Raw genomic sequence first — 20,103 nt, forward strand, 5'->3', positions numbered from 1 at the left:
CTCTGTAGCCTTAAGGTGGCACCCCTGTATCTCTCCAGGTCATTGCTGGGTAATAAGTGAAACAAACAAGGATCAGGCATTAATCTCCCACATGCTTTATTATGACTCCTGCCAAATGAATGTTACTTTAGGAATGCAGAAAAGTTTCCCCGTGGGTTGTCTATGCTTGTTTTTTGGAAGCACCTGCTGTTTCAGCAAGCGGGGAGGGGGGGACGTTTAAAAGTTGCTTTTAACAATACGCAAGCTCTTTTTTAAAACTGAATTTGGGGATAGTGTGATGTTAACCATTCCTACTTCCGTACATCAAATATCTCCCCTTCTGCGGGAGAGATTGTCCTCCTGTCAAGGCTAAAGCTAATTGATTTGGAGTAGAAGGCAGTAAGAATTAACAGAATGCTTTCGAAAGGGTTTGAACTTTTTACCTGTCTACCCCAAATGGGCTCTGAACATCTTTCTAAGGGGAACGAAATGAATAGGGTTAATCTGTGGGGATCTCGGTTCCTTTTGAGCCTGGTAAAAACTTTGATCTTTTCTCTTCTCTAAATGTGTATAGTCTGTATAGGATTTTTTTTTTAAACCTCCTCATTGCCCTGTTTCTCTTGTTGCAGGCCAATTGGCCACTGTGGAGTCTCAAAAGTTCTTCAATTAAAAGAATGTGGGACCTTTTTTTTTTTTTTTTAAAAGGAGGGAGACTTGTAACAGTTCGTGAACACCAGAGGAAAAAGGGGAGACCAGACTTTTAAACAGCTTTTCCTGGCATTGTTAGCCAGTCTGCAGGCAGTAAGGCCCAAGGTTAGAGTATTATAGTGAGGGGGACAAAAAAGGCCGATGAATACTCTACAGGTGGTCTCCTTACAACTGCCCCAATTTAAAGCATTTCTCTTTGTGGGACAATTGTATTCCTAAACTCTTCTCCTGGGCAGCTAATTGAACCAAAGAACATCTATTATGAAGCACAAGTTGTCTGGTTTGGGGGTTTGATTTGTTTTTTTTTTTTTTTTTTAAAGGCTCCAGCGCTTGGAATCTTGGGAGTGTCCTCCGTGGGTTTTAAAATCAAGGGTTCCGAGTACGAAAAACGCCACGAGAGTTTTTTGTGCCTGCGACTTTCTGTCCGGACGAATAAGTTACAAAGCAATTCAAAGTTAAATTAGTCAGCAGTGACGGACCTCTTGGTAGTCGCTATTTTGTTTTAATAATAACTGATTTATTAAGCAGCTACGGTGGAGGTGATGGAGGAAAATGGGTAGAAAGAAGGAGGGGAAACGTAGAAGGAGCTCCGGATTTCTAGCCTCTGTTGTCCCTGGTGGTGGCAGAACCTCTCCCCCCCCCTCCTCAGTTTAGAATTTAGAACAGGGGTAGTCAAACTGCAGCCCTCCAGATGTCCATGGACTACAATTCCCAGGAGCCCCTGCCAGCATTCGCTGGCAGGGGCTCCTGGGAATTGTAGTCCATGGACATCTGGAGGGCCGCAGTTTGACTACCCCTGCTTTAGAATAATATGTACCTCTGATTGTGTTAACTTAGGCAGAACTACAGTGTAATTTTAATATAAAGTTTCAGAATATGAACTGGCCAGGTGCCATTGTTTCCCCTCTGCACAGTCGCAAGCAGTAGGTTGAGAGATGAGCTGGCTGGGGGGGGGGGGGGAGGCTAAATTGTTCTGTCCAGCTCCAGAAGCATAAAGGGAAAATGCCAGTTGAAAAGTGCGTTCCCTTTGCTCTCCAAGAGTTTTGTTGGCTTCAGTGTAATTTCAGCTGCTGAAGCAGGACACAACCTGCTGAGGTAAAATAGCATAGTCAGCAAAAAGAAAAAGCAGGGAGGGGGAGAGCTCAAGGGGGCAGGGGGAGCGAAATCCCTTGCTTTGACTTGTCAAGGCAGTGGGTAGCTTAGGCCAAGTGTGTTTTCCAGCAATTAAAAGCACTTAGCGAAACCCTCCGTTCTTTTCAAGGCGAATGGTGCCTGTGTGTCATACTTACGCCTGTGTGGCTGAGGCAGAAAGAGTCGCTTCAAAAGCCCTGTTGGAACACCCCAGAAACAAATCTCATGATTCTGCTTGGAGAAAGTCTGAAACCTTCAGTTTGTTACTGTATTTTACTGAGGTCACTCCTCAGGTATGTTCAGTAGGGGTTTAATTTCCCCCCTCATGGAATCATAGAGTTGGAAGGGACCTCATGGGTCATCTAGTCCAACCCCCTGCACATGCAGGACACTCACAACCCTATTGCTCATACACTGTAACCTGCCACCCCCTTGAACCTTCACAGAATCAGCCCCTCTACCAGATGGCTATTAATGGACTGGTGTCCAAAGCTGGGTTCTCCCACCTAATTTTTGCAGGACAGGTTTCAGTTTAACAGGTATGTTAATTGCAAAACTGGCTGTTTTTCTTCCAGGTAGCAGATGAGGCTACACAACAATACATAAGAACCCAGGTTTATGGGGTACTTGGGGAAGTTTTGGGCCAGATACGCTTGTATCGCTTTATGTAGACAAGTAAGGGAATTCATGGCAGTGCTGGGGAGGTCATCTCAGACTGCATCGAGAGAATTTAGGGGTTAACATTAAAACTCCAAACAGGTTATTTGAAGGGGAAAAAGACTTCACAAACCAGTTCCTTTCCATATCTGTCATTTTCCAACAGGAAAACATTTCTGCCTGCGTTGTTTGAAGTATTTAAATTACACTTTAGTGGCAAGTTGCGAATACACTAAAAGAAATAACAGGGATTTCAGAGGAGAAAGATAACAAAAATTGCACACACAAAAAAAGGGGGGGGGAGAAACCCTGTCATTAAGAGTTAGCTAAGCAGTGCCATCCTCTGGCCAAACAGGAAATTAAACACTACAAACTAGAGAGAAATTAAGAACATTTGGCTTGCTAAATTCCATGCAGCAGCAAACTCAGCTGTGTATATCAGCTGTCAAATATAGTTATTCTACCTGTGTATATTTTGCTGTGTATGTGTTTGTGTTGCAAAGCTGTACCCAATTTTGGTTTCCCTGTATGTATATATGTATAGCAAAAATCTGTGAATTGCTGGACCTTGTATGACAATCAACATGCAGGATTTCCTGTACAAAGCGAATTTTGTCATGTTTGAACCAACTTTTAATTTGTAAAGTTAAACAGCAGTGCCTTGAATGCAGTGCGTTCCAGCGTAAACCTTGGTCAGGGTTTGCTTCATCAGATGCATGAGATTTAAATCCATTGGGCTGATTAAGAAGGGTGTCTGTTGTATATAGAAATCAGCTCGATGAATTTAAACCTGCATCTGAGGAAGTGAGCTCTGATTCACCATAGGCTTATACTGGAATAATTTGTATTAGTCTTTAAGGGATCGTGGGATTCCTGTTACATTTGGCTGCAAGAAACTAAAATCGCTATGCCTTCAGAATCCTTAGCCTGTAAGATGCCATAATATTCCATTGTCTATCAATCCAAAGTAGGTTAAACCTACTATTGCCAATCAGTGGCACCACATTTTGGGTTTAAATAGGTTTACATAGTTCAATGTGCTTGTCCTATCAAGACCAGGACCAAAGTCTTAAGGAATCATTGTGGGAAAAGGTTATTTTGAGACAAGGTAAAATATAACAATGATAAATCCGGTCTTTCTCCCCCTGCCAGTACGGAGGGGTGTACACAATCTCTGTAGGCATGATCAGCCCTTGGTAAAAGGCATGGCCAGATGGCAGAATGTTCTCCTGCATTCAAGGGGCATCGGCCGTTTTTAGGGCCGGAACTGCCTTTTCTGAAATTAATCTATTTGTATCCTTGCTTCAAAACATGGTAAGAAGGGAAATTATCATCTTCAGAATGCTGCTGGATAATTAAACAGAATAACACACAATCCCTGTGCATCTGCTTGCGAATGCTAAGGGCAAAAGAATTATCACTGATCATTCCTTTGGTCTAACAGAAACAACAGAAAACATCCCATAAGAAAGTTTCTTACCAATTTTGTGATTCCCTAGAATAGGGCAAGTCCTAAATTCTCTTGCACATTCACATAGATCAGTCATACAAAACAGTTTGAGGTGCCCTCTGCTGGTACGAGGGGTGAAATTTGCCATCTTTACTCAACTGAGAAAACAGAAGGCATACTGACGAGGCACACACGGCATTTCTGTGATTTACAGTTGTAGACTGCTAACATATTGGGTTTCCTAGTACATCATTCAGCGGTAGAAGGAGAGCCATGAGGTCAGTTACAAGGAATGGAAATTTAGGACGCGCTGCCATCTAAAGGATTCACCCAAGGACGAAAACTCTCTCCACAAACATCCTCTGCATTAACATACAACCACTTTTCAGGGTTGAACTATGCCCCAAAGGTGAGGGGGGGGGCTGATGTCAAAAACCATCGTGCCAGTCCCTTGCTCCATTGCAGGTAGAGAATCTTTGGATGAGGTTCCACCAGCAGCAGCCAAAGAGGTGGGGAGAAGGGAAAATTCAACATGACAATGGCATGGATGAGTATTCCTGTTCACTAGAACAGCGTTTGCTGGCAGGGGCTCATGGGAATTGTAGTTCATGAACATTGAGGACCAGGTTGACTACCCCTGCACTAGAAGACACGGATGTGATTTTCAGCAGTCGTTCTGCACTGGGCATACTATGCCCTTAACAGGGAAATTAGGATAATTCTGTACTTTTCATTCACATGACTAGGGCATCTGGAATCAAGAAGCATTGTATCTGCTTTTTGGGGGGAGTGGGGGGGTGGAGGGATGCCAACTTGGTGTGGTGGTTAGGAGATGTTTAGAAGGAATTTCTTTTGAATTACTTTCATCCCATTGGTTCTGGTCTGTCCCTCTGGGGCAAGAGAGAACAATTCTGCTCCATCCTCTATATGGCACCCTTTTAAATGAGAGGGGCTATTAAAGCCCATTTAATTCGTCTCCTCTCCAGGCTAAACAGACCAAGCTCCCCCAACCTTTCCTCCTACGTCTTGTTCTCCAAACCCCTCACCATCTTTGTTGCCCTCCTCTGGACACGCTCCAGTTTGTCTACAGCCCTCTTCAACTGGGGTGCCCAAAACTGAACACAGTACTGAACTGAACCTTACAGAAAAGTTTTTAATATATATAAAGTGAATTCATTATAACAATCCAAAGAATGTCCCTATTAAAACCCTTTTCTATGCATATATACACCTTGTCGAGCCTGAGTGCTTTCTTTGAGCCTGAGTGGGGTTCTGTAAAAAATGTTTTTCACGAGTAGGTTTCTTTCTTTTGCAAGTTCCTGCCAGTGACCTCAAACAGGAACTTCCTTTGGCCTCTTCTTTCAGCCGCTTGCCTTCACTCCCCCATTCAAGTTGCAGCCACAGCTAGGCAGCTAATGGACTTCAAGGACAGCTTACATCAGTTAGGACTTAAAACATTTTCCCCCCACTCACTTTTCTACTACATGCCGTGAGACACACAAGAAAGCAGTCAGGCTCTCCAAGATGTGCATGTGCCACAGAAAAGGGTTTTTCTTTGGGAGCATTCTTTGGATTTTTATAATGCATTAACTTTATATATTAAAAAGAACAGCAGAGGCTGCATGTTCATGTCAGCCAGATCGGAACGTCTCACCAAATCGAAAATCTGATTCTAGTTGTTGGAGTTAAGGAAGGATGGTGAATGTCATGCCAGCAGAGGGTGCTAAAATCTTTACATTGTGTTAATCTGGGGGAATGTTAAGACACTACATTGGCCTTTCTCAACTTCTTTTACCCTTGAGAAATCCCTGAAACTCTCTTCAGCCTTTGAGAACCCCCAGAAGTGGTGCGATTGTGTTTGGGAAGCATAGCTGTGTAAATGCCCTCCCCCCATATTTTGGAAGGGGGAGTAGCTTCTGGGCCAGTTGGTACCCACTTGTCATTTAGTTTATTAGGAAACTGCAATGTTTAGAGCTTGAAATGACATCAGTATGGGGGGAATGAAGTCTCCTGTGCCATGAACAGACATGTGAACATATTCCAGCTCTGCAGAATGCAGTTATACCACCTGCTCTGGATCCTTCCCTCTCGTCTGGCGGGGATAAAATGAAACTGCACAGTGGTGAAGGAGAAAAGGCACTCTGCACGTGCTTGGAGTCACTTTCTCAAATCTCCAGCATCTGCTTCAGGAATCAGACAATCCCTGTAGCTGAATGACCAGCCCGACCCCAAGTACATCTCTGTCAAGAGGGCTACTCAACATCCCAAGTTGGCAGCACCGTTTTCAGATTCTCAATTGTCCCTTCTTTTGGTCTACGTGCCCTAATTGAAATTTAGCCTCTATTCAGCCAAGCCCTCCTTTCTTGCCAGTTTTCATGGCTGTCTTGCTACTATCTCTGTCCCCAATGGATTAAAAAAGAACACCGGGCTCACATCTTTCAGTAACCATGAATAAACAGTCTGAGCGTTTGTTTTTTTGACACCACCAGTGTAGGAACAAAAAAAATAAAATAAACAGGTACATGATTTTGTCCAACCTCCTGCCAGTCTGCTGAACAATGCTGCAATTTCTCCCTCCGGTCCACAGAGTCTTTTTCGAGTTTACCTGGTGTTTCTTCACAGGGGGGTAGGATACAAGCCTCTTCTTTTAACTCTGTAGTGGTACCAACCTTGAACCTGTTCTTGTGCAAAAAACCTAAACCACCAAAAAGCAGTTGTGTGTTGTACATTCCTGATCTAGCTTTTTTCTGGTGTCAGGACTTGGCTGAGGTCAATTTCTCTTTCGACTGAATGTATGTTCAGCTTTGGCCAACATATCATTTCACGGCATAACAAGCTCAAAATGTGGCACGATTCGTGGAACGTGTTTTTATGAAAGCTCACACTTCTATCCTTTTTCTATGTTTCGAGACTGCTCCCGGGGGCTGGCAAGCAGGACCATTGGAGGCTGCTGGGGAGACAAGATCACGCAAAGTCCTGGCCCCTTGGCCCTTTGGGTATCTCCTTTCCCCACGTATTATCCATTTTTATCACTCATGGAAACAAAGCGGCATCTGTGATTTCCCCCAGCGCTCCATTTCTCTTTCAGCAGGGAGCTATCCCAGCAATTTCACTGGGCTGGAATGCCCCCGGTGGGTAAGAATAGCCGACAATGGCAGAGATTATTCCTCTGGCCTTTTGTCTCCTCGCAGTTGTCGAGCGGGAGGTAAAGAGCAGCACGGAGGACCATGAGCCTCGCATTGCCTCAGCTGTGCTTCCAGGGGAGACTCCTCCCTGTCTCAGTTCCTTGCAGCCCCAGTTCTGCCTGGGGTTGGAACCCTTCTTTCTTCTGGGGGACTCTGGCCGTCTTGGCCGAGGACTGGGAGCCTTGAGTGGGGGGATGCCCGGTTTCTTCTTCTGCCTTCTGTAGGTGGGAATTCCCGTGTCCACCTTCAGTCATGGACTCCTGGGACTCTCTTGGCTTTTTAATCCTCATTCTCAACTACAACGTGACAATTATAGGTGAGTCTCTAAAAACCCGCAACTGTGTTTTTTCTCACTCTGTGTGTTTGATTACATTTCCAGTCACTTTCTCTTTGTTTCTGGCTGTCCCCAGCCCCCAAGTTCAAGAAGAATATTTATATTTTGAATTCGATGTGGGCTGGTTGGCTAGTTGCTTATGTACAGGCTTTCCCCCTCTTTCTATGTATCCTCCATTCTGTAAATCCTTGAAGGAACTGGCTGTGCTGTTCATGCACTATGCACTATGCACAAGTCAATTGTGCTATAGATGGTGGCCTAGAATCAAGCAGTTGTTTGAACGGCGATGAAAAAGTAATCAACAAAAATGTGAATCTGTCCTGAAATAAGTTGAAGGAATTTGATGGGTCATCAGCTAACTTTCATTGGGTTTTGACAATGAGAATATTTTCTGAATATTCTCAAAGGGTAAGCATCTAGCCAATTTCAAAATACATTTTATAGGATCATAGAACAGAATCCTAGAGTTGGAAGTGTCCATAGAGGCCATCTAGCCCAACCCCCTGCTCAATGCAGGATCAGCCTAAAGCATCCAGGATAAGGATCTGTCCAGCCACTGCTTGAAGACTGCCAGTGAGGGGGAGCTCACCAGCCAATTCCACTGCTAAACGACTCAGATTGTACAATGTCTCAATTAGAGATGCTACAGTTGTGGCCAGGAATATGTTCGACCATTAAACTTTTGTTTCACTCAGATGTGAGCCTATCACCCATCCAAAAGCTGCAAAACAGGTTTACATAGAACTTCGGGGGGGGGGGGGGATTCACATATGCAAGGATGCTGTCAATTCAAAGAGATTGTCAGCCATTGATGCCATTAATCACTAAGACCTCAAAGTGTATACTTTTAACAAAACATAGCACTTACACAGATCTGATTCCTTAGACTAGGGGTAGTCAAACTGCGGCCCTCCAGATGTCCGTGGACTACAATTCCCAGGAGTTTTTTTGTATTAACAACTTACACTTATATATTATAGTACACGGACATCTGGAGGGCCGCAGTTTGACTACCCCTGCCTTAGACTGATTCATGTGTTTTGTGACCAATCTAATGGTCTATTTAAGCAAGAGCCAAGGGTTGGTGGAACTCAGTCAGACCGTGTGACAATCTACACGTGCAATTAGCCAGTTCTTCTAAGTGGGGTGTGCCCTGGTGAGTAATGGTATGGGAGACCACCAAAGAAGTCCAGAGAGGCTACACAGATATACAAGCAAAGGCAAACTGCCTCCGGACATCTCTTCCTTTGAGAGCCCTGCCAAAAGTCAGCTGTGACTTGATAGAATTTTTCACCACCAGGGAAGATTCTTTAGCACAGCTTCAGGTTTTCAAAAGCCCTCGGGGTGTATCAATGGAAATTCCTCACTTTCTAAGGCTTACTTCTTCCGTAGTGCTTTCGAGTCCCACATATTGAAGTGTATGTCTATGAGGACACAACAGGGGTAAAATTGTGCAAGAGTTTCGTTCATCAACATGACCATATATGGTCATATCACCCGATAAAAGTTTTAAAAATACATTAAAAATTAATTAATTCAGGAATCCCTTCCAGGGCTGTCAAGAAACCCTTGGGTTTCATGAACGCCTGGTTGAAAAAAACTGAGCTAGAAGTTCTGTTGCCTGCTGAATGTCTTTTAGTCTCCAACCTTGTTCTTCTTTTCCAGGAAAGATTTGGTTAACTCTAACCATCCTCCTGAGACTACTGGTGATCTTCTTTGCAGCGTATCCTCTTTACCAGGATGAGCAGCAGCTGTTCATCTGCAACACCCTCCAACCGGGATGCGTCAATGCGTGCTATGACACATTGGTGCCCATATCCCACTTCCAGTTCTGGCTCGTCCAGACCGCCTCTGTCCTGCTCCCTTATGCCTTCTTTTGTGTCTACGTGTTTCACAGTGTGGCCAGGCAGCTTGTGAAGGTGCAGTCCCTGCCCTACCGTCGCTACAAGGAGATCAAAGCCACATCAGGCCGCAAAATGTCAAAGAAGTCTTCCAAAGGGGTGGCAGGGAGCAGAGCCTCCCGTGATGGAAACAAATGGGATATTCCAGATTTCTCCAAAGCCTATGTAGTCCATCTTCTTCTGAGAATACTGGTAGAAGCCTGTTTTGGGGCAGGTCATTACTGCCTTTTTGGATTCTTTGTTCCCAGATACTTCAGCTGCAATGAGGATCCTTGTCCACACAGCATAAGCTGTTATGTTTCCAGGCCCACTGAAAAAACGATCCTCATGTTCTTCACCTGGGGGCTCAGTGGCATCTCCTTCTTCCTTAGCTTCATGGACCTGACCTTTGCCTTCAGAAGCGGCATTGTCAGAAGACACCGAAATAAGCTGTTGATGGAAGGGCTTTTGGTTGAGGAGAGGACCTGTTTTGTCCAGCAGCAATGTGAGGACAAGTCAACTTTGGGAGAGGAGGCCAAGACATTCTAACCATCACCAACCACGGTGATGTTAATTTCCTCTTTGTTTGGCTGTGATGTTCAGAGACAATCTCTCCCCAGCCCCGTGTGTTGATTTCTGAGCAAATTGTCAGCTTTAACCTCAATAGTTATAAGCCATAAGTAATACATTGACAGTAATCAAACAGCAATTGAGTACTCTTTGAGGCAACCAGGACAGTGCGGGGCGTTTTCATTCGATGGAGCCAACTGGGACATTTTTTTGTCCCTTTTGGGATGCCGAACACTTGGCGGGCACCAGAAAAAGGCTTGCCAGGCACCACAGGGGCCATGTTGGGAATGCCCACTCTAGAGGCATGTCAGTAGCCATGTTTGATGGTCCTCCTATGATCAAACTAGAAGGGGGGCGGAAGAACCTTGTGGTGGCTGATGAGAAAGACCCCCCCCCCACCACGCTCTTAGGAGAGGATGGGAGCCTCAAGGGATTCATACTGAGAAGTGGGGGGCAAAATGTGTGCCTCCTTCGTTTCTCATAGTGCCCTTTTAGACACGTCTGCACTCTTTCCTGACACTGGTGGAAAACAAAACGCCGGGCACTGATGTTACCCAGAAGGGGACGTTTCTAGGGCAAGGAGGTGAAATGATCAAGTTTGTGTTTTGTAAGGGCCCCTCTTAACAAGGAAGCAATGTGAGGCCTTTTGTTTGTAAACATCTCTTGCTCATTTTGGCCCAGTTGGGCAGGAATCCTGGGGAGGTGCAGGGTAACACCTTGACTGGAGTGTGTGGCTGACATCCAGTGGGAAGCTGGCCGCATCATCAGGGTTGTACCTTCCTCCCCACAGGGTGAATCCTGGTGTGCTTGCAGTTTGGTTACAAGACGCAGCCTTTCCGGCTGCAGCGGGCCTTGGGATCCAGGAGAGCCCTGACTCCTGGCCAAAGGGGCTGCTGAAGAAAGAGACGCTCTGCTAATGCAGGAAAACCTTTGCAGCTGCAACGGCCATGTGACTAAAATGGGGAACTGCCCCAATGCAAAACATTGATCAGCGTTTTTTACTAGCAACAGCAGTTCAGTCCCTTCTAGATGCTTTTTTAGAAATCAGTGTCACGTTTGCGATTTTCCAGTCCTCCAGAGGCCCGTTCTACTGTCCAGTTATATATACTGGTCAGAGCAATGGTCATTTCAAAGGTGAGTTCTTAAAGAACTCTCAGGTGTATGCGGTCAGGACTTAGAGACTGGCCAGTTTGCATTTGGCCCAGAAATCCCAGAACTTCATCTCTTGTCCCCCAGAGTGATCCAGTTCTTCAGACATCCTTCCTGAAAATGGCAGCTCCAGCGTAGGGATGTGCAGGCAGAATACTACACTATAGTTAAACCAAGTGATAGAAAGGACAGTGGGATACAGATGGGAAGGAGCCCCCTATGATATCTGCACAGGATCACATGAAGGGGGAGGCACTCATGTTTTCTGCATTGACTTTTTCCAGTCACTTTTTCAGATTTTACACAGAACAGAAAACCCACACCAATAAACGCCATCAAACAAAACTGGCCTCTCTATCAAAGCCCAACAGACTCCCTCGAGGGCAGATAAAGTTTCTCCGTCCCTTCCCCCTTCTGCCGCTGAAAATTATTAATAGGCAATAAGGCAGAACTGTTTTAGTAGTTTAAGATTATAATTATATAATTATAGATTGTATCTTTCTGTATTTTATCTTGTTGCCTGTTATTTGATGTACCCCGAGGTCTGCAGAGAAAGGGCAGGTAACAAATATATAGATAATAAGAATGATCATCATCAGCTATTGTCTCTTAATAAACTCAAACACCAAACAGTAAGGCAAAGTGTTTTTACTTCATTTTTTCAATGACTGCGTTTGACAATATTTATACTTGAAGCCTCTTGTGGCGCAGGGTGGTAAGGCAGCCAACATGCAGCTCTGACCATGAGGATGGGCGGTTGATCCCAGCAGCCGGCTCAAGGTGGACTCAGCCTTCCATCCTTCCGAGGTCGGTAAAATGAGTACCCAGCTTGCTGGGGGGTAAATGGTCATGACTGGGGAAGGCACTGGCAAACCACCCCGTATTGAGTCTGCCATGAAAACGCTAGAGGGTGTCACCCCAAGGGTCAGACATGACCCGGTGCTTGCACAGGGGATACCTTTATCTTTATACTTGAAACAATTGGCGGTGTGCGGCAGGGCTAATAATGTAGGCAGGACAGGAGAGGCTGTTCACATAAAAGCAGCTTGGTCACCTCTAAGGAACTCGCTCAAGAGGTTTGCAGGGGGCTGAACTGCCCACCCAAAAAACTGGCTTTGTTTAGGTTCCGTGATTACGCGATATTTGCAATTAGGCCTAGGTGGTGCTCAAAAGGACATTAGTTCCACATCCTACCAACCCCGAGAGTCACAAAATCACAGCGCTTCACCATAAAGAACAAGTTGGCAGCTGGTTCTCCTGTCACCAGTATCTCTCCTGCTTGTGAATGCATACAGTAAAAAATAAAGTCCCTGACTAGAACAGGGGAATAAAAGTAAAAGATTAATGAACCCAACAGAATAGGCCTTAATCTGTCATCTTAAACAATGTCTTGGAGGGGGCAACTACCAAAGAATTCCATACCTTACATTTTCTAAACAAATGGGACAATACAAATGCAGATGGGGGGGTCTATTATGCAATTTCAAATTCATAGCCTTTCCTCGAACTAGCAAAACTGGCTAGTTCTGCCTTGAGTGTGCTTTCAATATTTTTAAGAATCGCTCTTAATGCTAGCCTCACAAAACAAATCCTTATTCTGCAATACTAAACTTTCCCAAAAATATGCAGGCTGTTCCAGTGCCACTGGAGAGCAGCATGCCCATTTCATGAATCAGTGATGCAGCCATATTAGCACTTGCATGAAATGGAAGAGGACAGATCAGATTCAATCACACAAGTCCACAGTCAATGATATTGTTATATTCTGGGGAGAGCTAGATGAGAAGCAGAATGTTCCAATCTGCAGACTCCCAAGGGAGAAATAAAATTAGCACTGAATTACCATTTAAATTATTTGTTTAACAGAGCACGTTTCATCACTGACTTCCAGTCCTCGCAAGTAGTAGGAAGAAGAAGAAGAAGAAGAGTTGGTCCTTATATGCCGCTTTTCCCTACCCGAAGGCGGCTCAAAGTGGCTTACATTTGCCTTCCCATTCCTCTCCCCACAACAGACACCCTGTGGGGTGGGTGAGGCTGAGAGAGCCCTGATATCACTGCTCTGTCAGAACAGCTTTATCAGTGCTGTGGTGAGCCCAAGGTCACCCAGCTGGTTGCATGTGGGGGAGCACAGAATCGAACCTAGCGTGCCAGATTAGAAGTCCGCACTCCTAACCATTACACCAAACTGGCTCTCAGAACTGGCACAATGGATGGACCCCAAGATGGCTTTTCTCCAAATTCTTCATCCTTCAAAATACTCCTTCCTTGGGGATCTTAGGTGAGACCTCAACATATCTATATTGGTGCTTCGTATAGCAGGCCCTTCGCATAAATTTGTCAATCAAGGTGGCATCTCCATTAATATACAAGAGATACATAGGACGTATAGATGTCCCAGTGGAATCAGAGAGTTGACTCCATTGTCACAGTACCGTGCATACAGGATTCTGCAAGGGAAGGCACAAATCCTATGCTAGACCTGAACACAGGATGGTTCAGTAGACGAGCATTTGTTTTGCATGCAGAAGGTCCCAGCGCCTCCAGTTTAAAAAAAGGAACAAGCAACAGGTGATGTGAAAGACCACTTTCTTGACGGACTGCTGGTATAAGGCAGTTTTATGTGTGGATTGAATGTTAAATTACACACAATCGTTAAATACGCATTCATTTATTTTGCTTAATGTTATACACCTTGCTATTGATAGGTTGGGACAAAAGAGCCAGGTGAACATGCAATAAAACAGGAATCACTTTGGATTCTGAGATGGGAACAAATACTAACCCTGCATGATCAAGCTTTCTGCCGACAGCCATCAGAGGTGGCCAAACCGTGTCTTTCCGGATGTTTGTGGACAACAATTCCCACGAACGCCTTCCAGAATGACCAGTTGACAGGGGCTCATGGGAACTGTAGTCCATTAACACCTGTAGAACCACAGTTTGGCCACCCCTAGTCTTGATCATTGCTTTTGATAAACCTAACATGAAAGCTGGTGTTGTCTGGATATCAGATTCTGCTGCAGGGGGCCAGGTTGGCACAGTGTCTCCAGAGATGCCCCGAGGGACCACCACAGTGTCATTTGCCCTTGATCCCTGTTTGCTACTTCACACTCATGCAGATGATCCACCTTTTTATGTTATATATTTCTTAATAACAGGAACACACAGTTCGCTTTAACTGAGAACAGTTTCTATGACAAAAACAAAACATAAGTCGCTCTAATGCTAAATAGCCACGCAAGTGTGGTGGTAACATTTCAGGTGGAAGACACAACACTCTTCTGAGATGCCCGTTTCCACTCAATGCCATGAGAAGGGGCTTCGGGATGCCTGAGCTGGGCCGACACATCACGCTGCTCACACCCATTCAGATTTTTTAGATTTCGAGCATCCGGCACTGCTACAGACGGACTGGACGTCGGAAGCCTTCCTCTCCAAGGTAGAATAATGAACCGAGGGCTTGCTGAAGCTTGCCGATGAATGAACTGCCCGAGGGCACCCGTCTTGGGGCTTGAGAGCCAAGGCTCCTTTCAGGGGGCACGGCAGCTGATTGCACCTGGGCTGCAAAATCTCACGTGGCTCGCTGCCCTGAAAGAGGGCTCCCTTGCCCTCTTGATTCGTGGCTGCACACGGCTTATCACTGTTCAGGTTAAAGCTGATAGTTGGCTGGGATGCCAGTGCAGGCTGGAACGACACATCTTCCTTCATGTCACAGCCAAGCAAACAAGAGTCAACGTTATCACAGCCTCCCGGGGTGACCAGGATGCCCTGGGCTCCTCTGCCAAAGTCTAGTAAGTCTTTGCTGGGCTTGAGGCCTTGGAGCGCCCCAGGACTGCATCGCTCCTCAGCCCCTAGCCTTCCCAACAACAACTTATTTCGATGACTTCTGACAATGCTGCTTCGGAAGGCAAAGGTCAGGTCCAGGAGGCTGAGGAGGAAGGAGAAGCCGCTGAGTCCCCAGATGAAGAACATCAGGATAGATTTCTCGGTGGGCCTGGAAACAAAACACTCAACGTAGCTTGCACAAGGAAACTGGTAACAGGCGAAACGTCTGGGAACAAAGAATCCAAAAAGGTAGTAATGGCCCGACCCAAAAGAGGCCTCAACCAGCATTCTCAGAAGGAGCTGGACTGTATATGCTCTGGAGAAATCTGGAATATCCATTTTGGTTGCCTCGCAGGGGACCCTGCTCCCTGCCACCCCTTTGGAAGACTTCTTTGACATTTTGTGGCCTGATGTGGCTTTGATCTCCTTGTAGCGACGGTAGGGCAGGGACTGCGCCTTCACGAGCCGCCTGGCCACACTGTGAAACACGTAGACGCAAAAGAGGGTATAAGGGAGCAGGACAGAGGCGGTCTGGACGAGCCAGAACCGAAAGTGCGATATGGGGGCAAATACATCATAGCACGCATTGGCGCATCCTGGTTGGAGGGTGTTGCAGATGAAGCGCTGCTGCTCATCCTGGTAAAGAGGGTATGCTGCGAAGAAGATCACCAGTAGTCTCAGGAGGATGGTTAGAGTTAACCAAATCTTTCCTGGAAAAGAAGAGCAAGGTTGGAGACACATCAGCATTGAAAGAGTCGCAGCAGGTGAAAGAACCTCCAGACATTTAGGACCCTGGTCAAAACCCAAGTTTTCAACAGGTTGCTTTTTAATTGACTTGAGGATGATGGGCCATGGAACTACTTCTGAGACAGGGGAAAAGGCACTCAACAGCCATTATGAACATAGCCATTGGTCAGAATGTGGCCCTCTTATGCTTTAGCGGCCTATTCTGAGGTCTTGTGTTTGGACTTGTGTAGAAAGGTATGGGTGCCTGCAAGTTCTCATATTTTGGCAGGAGAAAAAATTATCTCTCTTTCTCTCTTTCCACTTTTGTAACTCAGGCTTAATTTTATAAAGCACTGTCCTATAGCTGTCTTTCCTCTCATATTAAAATCTTCAATCCATTTAGCCTTTCCTGGAAAGGGGCACATGAACTTAACTCCTACCATAATTCAGCTACTGATGGGTTCACGCCTGAAAGATCGAGAGCTGAGATCAGCTGTACCCCAAAATATAGTACATTCGCCAATCCTTTACTCTTTGTTGATGAATTGTTGAAAGATGAACAGTCTTTTAATTTTAATTAGGGATAGAAAAAAAGATTTTTAAATCCTGGGTTGCAGTTGATCGTGTGTTGAAAATCCTCATCTTTGCTGGGGACGGGAGGTGTTTATAGGATCTTAAGGCTGGAATACAATCCAGCCTTAAGATGGAATACAATCCAGCCTTAACATACAATCTTAAGGCTGGAATAAACTATCTAGGTCAGGGGTAGTCAACCTGTGGTCCTCCAGATGGCCATGGACTACAATTCCCATGAGCATTTGCTGGCAGGGGCTCATGGGAATTGTAGTCCATGGACATCTGGAGGACCACAGGTTGACTACCCCTGATCTAGGTTATCTAGGACAATTTATTTCATTCAGCTTTGACAAATACTTTCTAGCCCAAGGGGGGGGGGGAACATACGTACCCCTATAACAATCAGTCAGATTCCCTTTTACTAGCGAAAACACAAAGTTCATGGTTACTCTTTGCAAAAGAATTTTTAAATTGGCTAAAACCAAAGTCCGCCAATGATCAAGTGATTTCTAGAAACGCTCACATTTTCATCAATGACTGTTGGATCATTGTAGAAATGATTGTTTAAAACTAGGCTACCATGTACATCAAAATCAATTTACCTTTGCAATAATCCTTCTAGGAATGACAGAAAGGACGAAAGAGACCAGGTGGGGAAAAGCCTGTACAAAACCAACTAGCCAATCAGGCAGCAATTAACTCAAAACATAAGCCTTGTAATGGGGGGGGGGGGGTGCTGGGAACAGCCAGAAACTAAGAGAAAGTTACTGGGAATATAGCCAAACACACGCAAACAGAGAAATAACATGACATTTTTTTAGAGACTCACCTATAATTGTCACGTTGTAGTTGAGAATGAGGATTAAAAAGCCAAGAGAGTCCCAGGAGTCCATGACTGAAGGTGGACACGGGAATTCCCACCTACAGAAGGCAGAAGAAGAAACCGGGCATCCCCCCCACTCAAGGCTCCCGGTCCTTGGCCAAGACGGCCAGAGTCCCCCAGAAGAAAGAAGGGTTCCAACCCCAGGCAGAACTGGGGCTGCAAGGGACTGAGGCAGGGAAGAGTCTCCCCTGGAAGCACAGCTGAGGCAATGCGAGGCTCACAGTCCTCCGTGCTGCTCTTTACCTCCCGCTCGACAACTGCAAGGAGACAAAAGGCCAGAGGAATAATCTCTGCCATTGTCGGCTATTCTTACCCACCGGGGGCATTCCAGCCCAGTGAAATTGCTGGGATAGCTCCCTGCTGAAAGAGAAATGGAGCGCTGGGGGAAATCATAGAAGCCGCTTTGTTTCCATGAGCGATAAAAATGGATAATACGTGGGGAAAGGAGATACCCAAAGGGCCAAGGGGCCAGGACTTTGCGTGATCTTGTCTCCCCAGCAGCCTCGGACCGTCCTGCTTGCCAGCTCCCAGGAGCAACCAGGCAGTGGCCGTCTAGCAATGCTACGCCCCGTTGTGCTGGAGAAACGTGAGACTGGAATATCTGCGTACGTGAATAAAAATGTCAGGATTTTGCAAAACTTTGAAGCAGAGCCCAAGACTGAGCATGCCAGGGACTGCCTTAACCCCTGAATTCATTGGAGAAGATTTAACCTGTGCCTCAGTAGTACTTCTGATACATTCTTGGCACACAATGACAAAAATAATGTGCAAAACCGGAACTGAATCGAATCAAATGATATTCAAGAAATACCCGAGCCTCAGTTCAGTTTTGAACTTCTGCCTATATTTCGGCACACAGAACAGGCAGACCTGGAAGGTCGAACGCATCACATCTTGCAGCATTGCCAAAGCAGGCCTTATCTGGGAGGTGGGCATCAGCAAGCGTGCCATTAAACGGGCTGAACGTAAAGGTGAAGCATGGCAGAGTTGGAATTAAGAGCCCTTTAAAAGGTCTCTTGAGTTTCTCCAGCAACTTAAAAAAGACAAGGCTCAAACTGTTTATTCACAGTTACTGAATGGCCGGAGTGTTTTGATTGTTTCATTCCACTGGAGACAGAGAGATAGAAGCAAGATGGCCACGGAAACTGGCAGGAAAAGCAGAGTTGACTGAATAGAGGCTGAATTTCAATTAGGGCACACCGCCTGAAGGAAGGGGGAATGGAGGACAGGCACTATGGCCCTCGTAGAAAGGGTGCGGCTTACTTGCAACACTGGGGAGCCTTCTTTATTAGTGCCGTACTTGGGATCAGCGTGGTAACCGTGATTTATTTACTTGCTATATAAGGTCAGGTATCCTGCTCAGCCTCCAGCTCCAAGAGGCGAGCCTTTCCCTCCCCGTGCTGGGAGAACCACACCTAGCATGCCAGGTCCTCAGCAAGCGTCTTTCCACAAAATAAACCCTCCAAGTGCCATGAATGGACAGGGCCACGGAGAGCCACCACATGAGAGCAGAACAGAGATTAGAACGCTGCAGCCTGGCTGCTTAAGGAACAAATTCACACTTCAGCTTGTTACTTGGGAGGGGGGGGGGGCGGAATAAGTTGATTATTGTAAGAAGACTACATACTAGGTAAGAAAGGCTGAGTAAAGGCTTCTAGCTATCTGGAGAGATTGTAGAAATCATGTCCAACACTCATGGTGGATGGATGGAGAGAGAGAGAGAGAGAGAGAGAGAGAGAGAGACAGACAGACAGACAGAGACAGAGACAGAGACAGAAAAGGAAAGTGACCAGAAGGAGAGCATCCCTGAGAGAGAAGCATTCTGGGTAGGAAAGGAGCAGGAGCAGGAGTAGACAAAAGATGTATCAGAGAGACCCCATCTATGCCGATGCTCTCTACTGCCCTCCCCTGAGACTCCAAAGTCTGTGCCAGCATTAAGTGATATTGCATAGTCTGTTCCTCCCAACAAGCAAGACCCCAAAGATTCCCCCCCACACACACACACACGCATGTTTGAGTCTCCCCTCAAAAGCAGCTGCCACCGCAAGTTATACTATTATTTCTAAAAGGAAAGGAAGGAAAAGCAGAAAAAGGGGGCTGCTTGGTGAGATGAAACAACAACCGCCCCTTGGAGACAGTCCCATCGAACTCCCAAGCCATCCACTGGAGATGGAGCAGCAGAAGACAGTGACTGTCCTTCTCCCCAGGAAGTAGCTGCCACCTTGCCCTGACTCAGGTCAGAGGAGAGGGGAAGGATCTGGCACAGATGGTCAAGCTGCAGCACAGCTACATACCCGTTCACACAACACTGTAGTTCATTTCCCCTATTTTTAGGTCGTTTCAAGCTCTACCTACTGCCAACATTTGAGTCCAATGGCACGTTTAAGACCAACAAAGATCTTAATGGTGCCACTGAACTCAAATATTGTTATACTACTTCAGACCGGCCCGGTTATCCACTTGAATTCTATCTTAGAAGTTTATGGGGTGTACTTGGATTACTCACATTCTCTCTGCTTAACCTACCTCACGCAATTGTCGTTGTGGGAAAACAGGAGCAGAGGAGGATGCGCTAAGCCACTCTGGATCCCCATTGGGGAGAAACATGGGATATGAAATGAGAAAGGCATCAATAAAAAGCAAAGCTAAAAACAAAGAGAAAACCCCACATTTAACAGCAGATTTCTTTTTTTTCCTTTTAATTTTTAGTGCAAGAAACATAACCAAGTTAAATCACAGAGAGTCAGTACTCATTGAAGAATGTGGAAAATTCTCCTATACAGAGGTAGAGTCCAGAGCACAAGGCTAAAACGATATCCAATTGTCTAAACAAGACTCAGCCAGGTTTTACGGAATCCACTTGAAATTTTTTTAAGTATCAGACTGTATGTACATACATACAATAAATAGACTATACAATCTTTAAAGTTGTTTAATAAACTTCACAAAAATTTATAGTAGATGCATTGAGAACTTCTACATAATGCAAACTTCTTCGTCCATTGTGTCCTCCCTACCCAAATGGGACCGCCATGCTTTTGCTAGAAAGC

The 20,103-nt window shown here is 45.6% G+C and overlaps 2 protein-coding genes across 2 annotated transcripts; one reads left to right on the forward strand and one right to left on the reverse strand.

The window, feature by feature from the left end:
- The first annotated feature begins 6,990 nt into the window (after positions 1–6,990).
- On the forward strand, positions 6,991–11,660 carry GJD4 (gap junction protein delta 4). The gene is made up of 2 exons (XM_077304762.1): positions 6,991–7,426; positions 9,110–11,660. The coding sequence occupies exons 1-2, from the start codon at positions 7,363–7,365 to the stop codon at positions 9,871–9,873; spliced, it is 828 nt and encodes a 275-aa protein (XP_077160877.1). The 5' UTR covers positions 6,991–7,362; the 3' UTR covers positions 9,874–11,660.
- Positions 11,661–13,695: 2,035 nt separating this feature from the next.
- On the reverse strand, positions 13,696–19,577 carry LOC143821121 (gap junction delta-4 protein-like). Its single transcript, XM_077304760.1, has 2 exons — positions 17,000–19,577; positions 13,696–15,578 (listed from the first exon to the last, which is right to left on the reverse strand). The coding sequence occupies exons 1-2, from the start codon at positions 17,061–17,063 to the stop codon at positions 14,401–14,403; spliced, it is 1,242 nt and encodes a 413-aa protein (XP_077160875.1). The 5' UTR covers positions 17,064–19,577; the 3' UTR covers positions 13,696–14,400.
- Positions 19,578–20,103: the final 526 nt, after the last annotated feature.

This window comes from Paroedura picta, chromosome 11 (assembly GCF_049243985.1).
Source record: "Paroedura picta isolate Pp20150507F chromosome 11, Ppicta_v3.0, whole genome shotgun sequence".
Lineage (NCBI taxonomy): Eukaryota > Metazoa > Chordata > Lepidosauria > Squamata > Gekkonidae > Paroedura > Paroedura picta.